Below are 12,251 nucleotides of genomic sequence, written 5' to 3'. Positions count from 1 at the left end.
TTCGTCACTTTGTTATTTTTTTTCTCCTTCTCTCATTCATTTGATAAAAATCATTCCCTCTACTTTCCAGTTTTTTTTTTCTTTTTTTACTACAAGAGCACTTGAACTGCCTCCAAAACAAGTATAGCTGAAGGGGGAGAAATATGTTGTTCCTATCGTTAGAAAGACTGTTGAAAGGAGACTGTCATTTTAAATTTGATGTTTACTCCCCTCCCTATCTTTCTTTCTTTTTCTGTTATTGGTTATCCAGAAATGACTTCAAACAATTTTCATCTTCGATCAGTGGGTACAACTCTATATATATTGTTTTCTCAGTTATCGGATCTCACCATGTAGTACATGCAAACCCCTAGTAGAAAAAACTATCCTCTGAGGTCAGGAATCTACTATTTTTTCTTACACATGAGGGTCACTTTCTTTTTAAAAAATCATAAAAATTATAGATGTAGGTACTACATGCAAATCATAATAAATATGAACATACAGTGATACATGAATATTTATTTGGTATCTTAAGTGCATTGAGTAAAGTCCGATTTCCTGACAGCGGTATATTGTACAGATATACAGAATCATTATGTTCACTACAAAAATCAGTACGGAGCATATGTTATCCATATGTTACGTATGCACTGCCCTTAGATGTTACATCATGCCGTTGCAGGATGTCTGACTTCTGTCTTCCGTATATTACACACGTGCAGGGGCGGATCCAGGACATGATCAAGGGAGGGGCTAAACCATATTTTGCCGTTTTATCCTGTGTAAAGCAGAGTAGTAGGAACCGACGTATATCTCGCCGAGTCAGCAAAAATTTTCTCGATTCTGATTGGCTGAGAGAGGTCACGTGACTTTAGGCCCCGCCCACGCGGGAAATTCAAATTTTCAGGTCACGTGGTATGACGTCATGAGTCACCCCGCGGGGGAAATCCCTCATTCTCTTTTATGACCAAGATTTTTGAAAATTGTTCCCTTTTACGGGTAAGATGAGTGCTTTGATATCTCATTCTGATTGGTTGACAGCTGTCACGTGATCTTAGACCCTGGGATATTTGAAAATTTGTTCCCTTTTACGGGTAAGATGAATGCTTTGGTACCACGATGCTGATTGGTTGATAGAGGTCACGTGATCTTAGGTTGTGGGATATTTGAAATTTGTTCCTTTTTACGGTTAAGATGAGTGTTTTGATACCTGATTCTGATTGGTTGATAGAGGTCACGTGATCTTAGACCCTGGGATTTTTAAAAATCGTTCCCTTTTACGGGTAAGATGCGTGCTTTGATACCTGAGGTCGCATGATCTTAGACCCTGGGATTTTTGAAATTCAGGTATTCTCTTTGGTGTATACTTTGGTACCTCGATTCTGATTGGCAGATAGAAGTCACATGATTTCAGATCTACCACATGGTGAACAGATTACATGGTATAACGTAGGAAAACCCCTCACTCATTTGTTTCCATTTTACGGGTAAGATGAATGTTTTGGTACCACGATTTTGATTGGTTGATAGAAGTCGCATAATCTTACCCCCCACCCCAATGCTAGAAATTCAGAGTGCTATGACGGCGATCCACCCTAGACCTGGATTTTAGAATTTTGTTCCCTTTTATGGTTATCCTTAAAGTTCCCATGGAGGGTTCAATCTCCTCTTAAATAACCTTTTTGGTATCATGATATTGTACTGAAGTTTACATTAAATCTTATCATTCTCTTTGACAGATAAGATGATTACCAGCTTTCTTACCTTGATGGAGATCCTGTCCTTGAATTAGTAGCCTATGTCTCTGGAAGTAACAATGGTGAAAGAGGGGTCCATCGTTGTCGCTTGTAGATTTCTTATAACACATTGTTGGGAGTTTAAGCGATTTTTAAACGCTCAGTAAGCGCTTCATTAATAGAAACAGTGTTGTCAGATTTTTTTTACCTAAACTGCTCCGATTCTTTTCGAAACGGTTCCGTAGAGTGCAAGAAATTTTAAACTAAAAATTTTTCGAACTAAAAAAATTTCAAAACTAAAAAATTTTAAACAAAAATTTTCAAACAAAAAATTTTCGAACTAAAAATTTTGAAACAAAAATTTCAAAAAAATTTCGAACTAAAAATTGAAACAAAAATTTTTCGAACCAAAAATTTTAAACTAAAAACTTTCGAACTAAATTTTCAAATCAAAAATTTTCGAACCCAAAAAAATTTCGAACTAAAAAAATTAAAAATTTTTCGAACGAAAAAAATAATTTAAACTAAAAACTTTCGAACTAAATTTTCAAATCAAAATTTTTTCGAACTAAAAAATTTAAAAAAAATTTGGAACCAATTTTTAAAAACAAGTTTCGAACTAAAGATGTAAACCACATTTAAAAATTTTCAAATAAATTTTTTTGGAACTAAAATTAAAAACCAAATTTTGGACACTAAAAATTCTTTAATTTTTCGAACAAAATATTTTCAAACTAATCATTTAAACCAAATCTTGGATGTATTTTCCACCTTAAATTTTCAAGATTACCATTATTTGAAAACAAGTGTTCAAGGTTTCAAGAAATAATAAAACATTTTTTTTTCAACTTGTTGTATTTTAACAAAAGGTATGTCCTCTTCTCATACAAGTTGATTAACATAATAAATACAGGATCTAGTTTAATGAATATTTTGGACGTGTCATCATCTTCGAATGTTGTAGACGTATCCTGTAAAGAAAAAGAAGAAACAACGGATTACTTTATGAATTTCTTTTTTTTCCTGAAACAATAAAAATTAGTCAATATTGATAAGAGAGAAATAAAACTTACTCGTAAAAGATGGATGTGTTTTGTTCCATCTTCCTCCTCAGGGACCAGCATTTCTTCCACTGATGGTGGTGTTGGTGGTTTATGAACTCTTCTGGGTACTGCATTTTTCTAGGTGTTGCTGCTTTATGGTCAGGGTTCCTCCTTGGATACGAGATGACTACATTTTCTTCCACTGATGGTGTTGGTGGTTTATGATCTCTTCTGGGTACTGCATTTTTCTTTGTGTTGGTTTTGTGGTCAAGGAGAAAAAAAGGAAAAGGAAAAAAGAAATGGTGGCCTTATTGGGTGTTTACAGTTTTTTCTTCATCTTCTTCTTTTTCCAGTTCCAACTTCTGTTTTTTAACGTACCCGTACGGAACCGTATCATAGGAATTGAGTTCTTTAAATCGACGTTTTGTGTACTGGATGCTGTGCATTTTTTCTTCTTTGCGTGTGACGATGGTATGGTCTTTGGTCCTGCATATCTTATGGAGGATGGTAATGGTGACTTGTCCACGGCATTGATTTGTAATCATTTCTTTTAGCGTGTTGAAATTTAATTGCTGTCCTGCATTGTAGTTTAATGTAAATCCTCTAATTTTACATATGTAGCTGGTGACGTTGGTATCTGGATTGTATATTTCTAAGCTGTAATTTTTCGGTCCTCCACTAACAAATGTCTTGATGTACGCTCGTTGTCCATAAGACTCCATCTCATCCGATAAGCATCCCAAGTACGTTGAAGGTTCAATGGTTAGCTCCCCAGGCTTTTCTGTAAATATCACAGAATCCGTGTCGAAATATAAAACACGTTCCTGCAACATTTCCAGGTACTTGTACAGTTCCAGACGTGCCTGACATGTTGTAAATGCACCTAACACGACATTGGTGTTTCGGTTTTGAACAGGCACATGTTCATTGTACTCCCAGAACGCATATAACATCGTATCATTGATGGGTACAATTTGATGGAGTTTAATGTCGGGGGAAGTGAGTTTTTCATAAAATTCTTCCGGCCGATCAATAATTGTGGTCTGGCTAAAGTTTGAACGCTGAGAAAGTTTTCCCCATAGAGAGTTAACACAAAGCTTAGATAAACTTCTTCGTGCAGGATTATTTTCAATTTTGGTCGGATCCAATGCAATACCTTCACGCTCCAGGACGGTTTGTATAAATTTTGATTTGTCTTCTTCGGTCACACAGGAACTGGGCCAACCAGAAGCTTCCATTTTCGATTTCAAAAACGTATTGATATATTCCGTGAACAAGCCACCTGTTTTCGTGATAGGATCATATTGTTCAATGTCATAATCCCAAATTTCAAAGATCTCCACCGGTTGATATCCTAATTCTATTGCTTTCTGTATTTCATGATACCCAAGTTCCAGTGAGGCATCGCTCCTGATCGTTGTGCGTACACGTTGCTGTAGGGTCTGGGTTCATTTCTTCGGCACAAGCAGCACACAGTGGAAACAGTAGTTTCTTGTTACATCGGTAAGGCAGGAGACCATGATAAAGATGCCGACTTGGCAATATCGTCATTTTGATCAGACCATTGACTTTATTTATTGGTGGTATATTTTCATCACCCTGTAGATAAATTCTAGGATGTCCTACAGGGTATTTAGCACACTTATTTATGTAAGGATAAAGCGAGACAATATCGAAATATTTTATTACTTCTCCTGTTTTTTCGTCGACTTGGTGGTATAATTTCACGCAATTGGTCCTTCCTCCAAAAAAGCTCTCTCTTGGATTTAATGGTCTACGGTTCATGTACGGGTGATTCTTCAGATACGTCGCCATTGTTGGATTTTGTTTTAAGAACTGATTAAATTCGCACTCCCACATTTCATGTACAATGTACCCCAATTCACACAGTCTTGCATTTTTTCGTTGCGTTCGTTCATAACGGAATTCCATAGTGTCTTCTGGATTGCCGTAGATGGGCTGATTACGGCCTGTAGTAATACATACTTTACAGCCGTGATAAAAACAGCCGGCATGCTCGTAGACGTGCTCCTCTAACGTCTCAGGATCTTGGTAGTAGCCATCAACATGGAATCCCGCAATAAACACTTCTTTTTGTCTGGAAGTGGTCCAATATATGATTGATTTTCTTTGGTGTTGAAGAAATGCGGGAAGTAGCCTTTGGTTGCGGGTAAATTGAACGCTTTTGACAATTTGCTTAATGCCATAGGTAGGAAGTTCAAAGAGTCAATGAACGTCAGATTATTCAACGTTAAACTCAGTATCTTGGTCCCATTTAATATGACGTCAGGTCTCCATTGGCATTGTTCTACCATGATCTTTAGAATGAAATGTCCATCGTAGCCCTTCGAGTTGTGAGCGAGACAGAAAATCCTATTTATATTGGGACGACGTTCCCGCAAGTACTGGAGAAAATTATAAACTGGATCCTCTCCTTGGAAAATATGCTGACGCTGACCACACGTACTGCAAGACTGCTCGATATTATCGTTTTCAACACATGCATAACATACTTGTTGTGCAACCAATAAATTCGGAACGTGTACATACGTATTATCGCCAATATTCGTGTCCTGCATAGATTCTATATCAACAAGGCTTTCTTTGCGTGCATGAGTGAAGGAACACCAGGTTTCAAACACTGTCGATCGGGAAGCATAAAACATTGATGGGATCCTGGAACAATCTTCTTACAAACATTGCAAAAGATCTCATTACAATCATGAATGCGTTGTCCACTTCGTACAAAAGAATATAGTACATTTAGTACATTGCTTCACCATTTTGCATACAGGTTCCCCTTGATGATATGGAGCATTACGATGATTATTAAAACATTCTTCGCCGTAAAATTGACGATTGCAGTCGTTGCCCAGCACCAGCGTTTGATTCTTGTCGCATAGTGGTCTTTGTAAACATTTGGAGCACGTTACAGGACAATTTTTCACATGTCTGTTACGTTTACTATACTTTTTATGGCACGCTTCACAGTAGAAATTGGTTGCAAAACAAGCAGTTAAGGATTGGATGATATCAAAATGGCCAGCCAAACAAATCAAATTTATGGGAGTGCGATTTTCATCGTTGGGCCCCTCGTACATGATATCATGGCCTGTGAAACTGGTATAAACAGTAATTTTATATTCTTTGAGGTATGACTGGAATTGTCGTATTTCATTTACACTGGCACCATGATCCAAATTCACTCCGGCATTTGCACATAACGCATCGACTTCTTGGTCCACAATACATTTTCTCTGATTTTGATATTGCTTATGTCGTTTCATATCTACATTCTTGTATTTTTTCAGGCCAATAGCAATAACAAGGGCGTACGCCAAACACCTTGAATCTTGATTTTGTACACGTACAATCCCTCGCTTGCTTCGTAACAATTCTTCGTTTTGAAGCACTCCTTGCTGCAAACCGCCATAGCCACGTGGTATATCCACACGATGGAAATGAACGGTGAATGGCTCGTGCAGGAGAAATGAATTGTTACTTTGTAAAACTCTTTCGAACGAGGCCCACATTGTTTCCAGTGTCATGTTTCGTGCTTGGCGAAAACTCACCCAAAATGGTTTATTGGTATTGCGTGGTGATATTACCGATAAACCAACCATCGCCTCATCGTCGACATTGGCTAGTAAATGGTCCAGCATTGCTTGGAAACTGTTATGCACGTACTGGATAATATCGGTTCTTACGGGTGGTGCGTTAAATTGTACTTCCAACATTCTGCCCTCAATGTTAAATCGTCTATAATGACGAGTGATTTCATTACGAACAGTAAAACCCGATTCGGCCATGGTTAAAAAAGGAAAAAACAAACAAACAGGTACGATAAAATATGTAATGGGGAAAAAGGAATTGAGCAGCGTGAATTTACTACAAAAGAAAAGAAGAAAGAAAAATCTTAATCACCTGATAAACAGGAAATCATAACATTCATGATAAATTCTTAACTAAGTAATTCATGTAAAGGCCCTGAGTTTGATTCCCTGGCGGTGGCGTTTAGAATCTCATTATTAAAGCACACGTACTAGAAATCAAAGTTTTTTTTTAATAATTATGTTACTGAAATGTGTGTTTTATTGCTGTCAAACTCGAGACCATTGCATCAGCATTTAACTGACCTACCATTCTATAGTGATAAAAAGAATGCATGAAATGAATGAATGTTTCAACAGTGCTGAGATGTGACAAAGTACGCGTAAGCATTTTTTCCACTCACAACGACCTTTAAATGATGCGTTTGCAAGTTGAAGAGATTCATCAAACATTAACGTTACGCATACGTAATTGTCAAAACAAAATCTGTATAGCGTAAAACTTTTTAAACCAAATATTCATGCACTCTTTTTTTTAAGCGGTTAGCGTACATGCTTCTAGCGTGGAAGGCCCTGGTTCAATCCTCGGTGGGTTTGCTTTCCACGTCGGATCGCTGTCAAGCCTTTTCTGAAATGTATTATTCTCATGCGTTATCATACATTCTTTTCAAAACTAAGCTAAATGGTTGACGTACACAACTCTGGCCCAGTACGGAATCCCGGGTGGTTGTTCGGATATCACGTTAAGCTGAAGGGGACGCTAAACTAAAACCATGGTTTCAAAGGGAATCGAACCATATTATTCTCAGGCATAGTTTTTAAAATTTTGTAATGCATTCTTTTCAAAACTAAGCGCACACATCTTTGACCATGGTTCAATTCCCGACGGGAGTTCACATTCAACATTAAGCTGAAGGGACGCTAAACCAAAATAAACAAACCATATCATTTATCGTGCTTAGTTTTAATGTGTGGGGGTTCCTGATTCGATCCCGTGAGTTTATTCGGATACTCCCACTTTCCCATTCCACTAATTCCTTCATAGTCTAAATATTTCGTACTAAAAGTAAAACAGTGTATTAGTGATCCGCCCACAAATATGAAATAAAAAATGATTTTCGAATCTTGTGTGAAAATAAAATCTCACTGAACTTACCTCAAATTCAATGAATAAAAAGTCGGTGCCGTAAAGCTTAAATGAAGACACTTTTAAAAGCAGATCTTCTTCACTTCACAGTTGAGAGCGGTGTAGGATTTGAAAAATGAAATTTAGATTTTTATTTAGGTCGCTGCGAAAATGTCGCCATCATCAGCCAATCAGAATCGAGAAAATTTATAAAATGACATCACAACGAACCAATCAAAACGCTGCTTTTGTCATGAATCACGAACCAAAACGATGTGTAACAATCGATCATGACGTCATTCATGTTTCTCAATAGTTACAACATCTAGTATCGCAATTCCGATCATGACATCATCCCAAAATGCATTCTGCCAGGATCATGTCACTACCTGTCTTAAATTGTGACATTTCATTTTCCTCATATTCCGTAAGAAAATATCAATGTTTCTTTTTTCATGAATCATGCTGACACGTTCGTAGTAAAACTGAAGTAATACGATCCGCTGACGTTTGCATTTTCAATCATATGTGCTTCTATGTCAACACACAAAGAAGTCTATCAGCATTTTATTTTAATCCACGAACGGAAGCGTTACACTGTCAGATTTATTTTCTTAAAGTATAAGTGTATCATTTTCAAGGACCATGGTTCGAAACTCACCAAGCACGATTAAAACCGAATTCATTCATAGCTAAGCTGTTAGGATACACGTCTTTGGTTTGAAAGACCTGAGTTTGATTCCCGGAGAAACATTTCTTAGGATTTTTCTTTTTAGTTTTCTAAAACTTGGTTTAAATTTCTAGTTCAAAAATTTTAAAAGTTTAGTTCGAAAAATTTTGATTTGAAAATTTAGTTCGAAAGTTTTTAGTTTAAAATATTTTTTCCAAAAAATTTTTAATTTTTTTAGTTCGAATTTTTTTGGGGTTCGAAAATTTAATTTTTTTAGTTCGAAAATTTTTTGATTTGAAAATTTGGTTCGAAAGTTTTTAGTTTAATTTTTTTTCGAAAAATTTGTTTAAATTTTTTAGTTCGAAAATTTTTTGAAATTTTAGTTTCAAAATTTTTAGTTCGAAAATTTTTTGTTTGAAAATTTTTGTTTAAAATTTTTTAGTTTTGAAATTTTTTTAGTTCGAAAAATTTTTAGTTTAAAATTTCTTGCACTCTGCGGAACCGTTTCGAAAAGAATCGGAGCAGTTTAGGTAAGAAAAAATCTGACAACACTGTTTCCATTAATGAAGCGCTTACTGAGCGTTTAAAAATCGCTTAAACTCCCAACAATGTGTTATAAGAAATCTACAAGCGACAACGATGGACCCCTCTTTCACCATTGTTACTTCCAGAGACATAGGCTACTAATTCAAGGACAGGATCTCCATCAAGGTAAGAAAGCTGGTAATCATCTTATCTGTCAAAGAGAATGATAAGATTTAATGTAAACTTCAGTACAATATCATGATACCAAAAAGGTTATTTAAGAGGAGATTGAACCCTCCATGGGAACTTTAAGGATAACCATAAAAGGGAACAAAATTCTAAAATCCAGGTTTGGGTGGATCGCCGTCATAGCACTCTGAATTTCTAGCATTGGGTGGGGAGGGGGGGTAAGATTATGCGACTTCTATCAACCAATCAAAATCGTGGTACCAAAACATTCATCTTACCCGTAAAATGGAAACAAATGAGTGAGGGGTTTTCCCACGTTATACCATGTAATCTGTTCACCATGTGGTAGGTCTAAAATCATGTGACTTCTATCTGCCAATCAGAATCGAGGTACCAAAGTATACACCAAAGAGAATACCTGAATTTCAAAAATCCCAGGGTCTAAGATCATGTGACCTCAGGTATCAAAGCACGCATCTTACCCGTAAAAGGGAACGATTTTTAAAAATCCCAGGGTCTAAGATCACGTGACCTCTATCAACCAATCAGAATCAGGTATCAAAACACTCATCTTAACCGTAAAAGGGAACAAATTTCAAATATCCCACAACCTAAGATCACGTGACCTGTATCAACCAATCAGCATCGTGGTACCAAAGCATTCATCTTACCCGTAAAAGGGAACAAATTTTCAAATATCCCAGGGTCTAAGATCACGTGACAGCTGTCAACCAATCAGAATGAAATATCAAAGCACCCATCTTACCCGTAAAAGGGAACAATTTTCAAAAATCTTGGTCATAAAAGAGAATGAGGGATTTCCCCCGCGGGGTGACTCATGACGTCATACCACGTGACCTGAAAATTTGAATTTCCCGCGTGGGCGGGGCCTAACGTCACGTGACCTCTCTCAGCCAATCAGAATCGAGAAAATTTTTGCTGACTCGGCGAGATATACGTCGGTCCCTACTACTAGCAGGATTGAAGCTCATTTTATCCAGTGTATACCTGAGCGTCAAGGGGGGGGTTATAGCCCCTATAGCCCCCTTGAATCTTCCACTGCGTATATGTATGTTACCTTCGTCAGCTATATGTTATATACGACCATCGGTATGTGAGATTCTGACCGCCTATATACAGTTCTTTCGTTCGCACGGAAAGTATGTTTATTCAGAATACGTGTACCGAAAGTGCGTATAAAATATGTTTTCCCAGCTATACGTTTGCTGTACGTTAAGTCCATAAACTGCAGGATTTATGCATGTAACATACGATTTTACGTAAGGCCACATACTTTTTATCTCAGTGTGACAATGCAAGAAAATATTGGGAGGAGATGCTTAGTTACAATATGATTTCATAATAATTTCCTGTATTTTTTTCAAGTACCTTTAGCCAACACGACTCTGGAATAACAAAAACTTTTCTGACCAGTGTATACACATTTACACACTTATTTATTAAAACTAAAATAAAGTGTTACAGTTTCGACAAATTCACGTTATCTTCATCAGACACTAAAGGTCTAACACTCCTTTTTTTTTTTTGGTTTGGGAAGCCATCTGTGTCTTTCTTTTTTAGGCCTACACCTGTTATTCAATCGGCCACCTGCCTGAACTTAATTATCGTCCACTTGTGTTTGTCTTTTCCATCTGTCATCAAGAGAGGACAGAGGAAAAGTACTTAGGAGTTTATCGAGGTAGATGGACACTTGTAAACAACAGGTGGACAGACAGATGTAAAAGACAAACACAAGTGGACGGATAATTAAGTCCAAGCAGGTGGCCGATTGAACAACAGGTATAGACCCGAAAAAGAAAGATACAGGTGGCTTTTCAAACAAACAATGAGTATTAGGCCTTTCTCTTTTGAGTATATATTTGAATGTTCTGAAGATATTTCTTTCAGTTGTTTCTGATGAAGGTAATGTTAAGTTGTCGAAACCGTTACTCTGTATTTTAGTTTTAATAAATAAATGTTATACTCTGGTCAGAAAACTATTAGCTATTCTTATTTTTTTAACATATAAATATTTCCAATATGGGTCCATGTCCTATATAGCTTCGATGCTGAAAAGAATGCTAAACTCGAGTCTAACTAAGCAATCCATTAGGGATGTGCACGAGTCGACTCGAGACGGGATTTTCCTGACAAAATTCGAGTCGAGACACGGCTCTTCCAATAGTGAAATATACATTTTTCGAGTCGAGACATCACTTTTACAGCACATTTTGAGACGAGAAGCTACAAATCTTGTCTCGTCTCACCCCTACAATCCATTCACCAAATATTAATTTGAAAAATTAAGTGCCGACAATATAAAATTTTATTTTTTCTTATTATAAAATATAATAATATTTTAATTTGGCTGTCTTCTGCTTCAGCTCATATTCTGCTATCCAGATTTGGATTTGCAAGAAAGAAATAAAATGAAGTATTTGAGTTTAACGTCCTACGATTATGCCTTTAGGCTAAGGAAGACGATGATTGAAGCAAATAAATGATTATGGAAAATTTGGTGGAATGATAACGTGGGAGGAAACGAGCGTACCCGAGGAAACTCATAGACACAATGTTGTCTACCAGAAACTTACTTGGTCCGGGATCGAGCCACTGACCCCATCCACCAAAAGTAAGCGCTCGACCATTGAGCACCGTGGCTCCCGATTTGTAGGAAGAAAAGGATAATTATTCCTTCATTGCAAAGGTTTCTCTTTGGATTTTGTGACTGATAAACTAAAACTCTGGAACGACAATAAATATTTAGTACAGTGTTTTGGAGGAAAACCTTAAGAGAGTCGTTAAAACTTAGGCATTAACAAATCACATCAGTTACCAGTAAACAGTTGAAGTTGAGGACAGAAAAAAAAGTGAACAATCTGCCTTCTTACTTGGTGATAAAAAATTTTGGAACAAATAGTTATTCAGTAAGAATAGTAAGACAGATAATGAGGAGGATGAGTGTTCTCGAAACGAAAATGCTCCTGAGTATGCTTTTCTTAAAACTTAGCCTGGAAAAGTGTTTTGTTCGAATACCAACATAGAAACGGCACTGAAACTTTAGGGAGAATCGGAGCCTTCAATGATATTATTGGGATGTTGTCACTAAAGAAGCAAGATAAAGAAATGTTCGGCCAATCTACATCTTAC

The 12,251-nt window shown here is 36.7% G+C and overlaps 2 protein-coding genes across 11 annotated transcripts in view; one reads left to right on the top strand and one right to left on the bottom strand.

Annotated features, from left to right (window-relative positions):
* sick (sickie) overlaps positions 1-12,251 on the top strand; it is a 1,461,343-nt gene that overhangs the window by 347,308 nt on the left and 1,101,784 nt on the right. The window lies entirely within an intron of this gene.
* On the bottom strand, positions 2,564-3,999 carry LOC145681338 (uncharacterized). The gene is made up of 2 exons (XM_081752994.1): positions 2,792-3,999; positions 2,564-2,689 (listed from the first exon to the last, which is right to left on the bottom strand). Exon 1 carries the CDS (start codon positions 3,997-3,999, stop codon positions 3,070-3,072), a length of 930 nt encoding a protein of 309 aa, XP_081609120.1. The 3' UTR covers positions 2,564-2,689; positions 2,792-3,069.

Source organism: Thermobia domestica, chromosome 3, assembly GCF_964235325.1.
Source record: "Thermobia domestica chromosome 3, izTheDome1.hap1.1, whole genome shotgun sequence".
Taxonomy (NCBI): Eukaryota; Metazoa; Arthropoda; class Insecta; order Zygentoma; family Lepismatidae; genus Thermobia; species Thermobia domestica.
The sequence above is the reverse complement of the archived record's forward strand: the minus strand, read 5'-3'. Positions and strand labels throughout refer to the sequence as shown.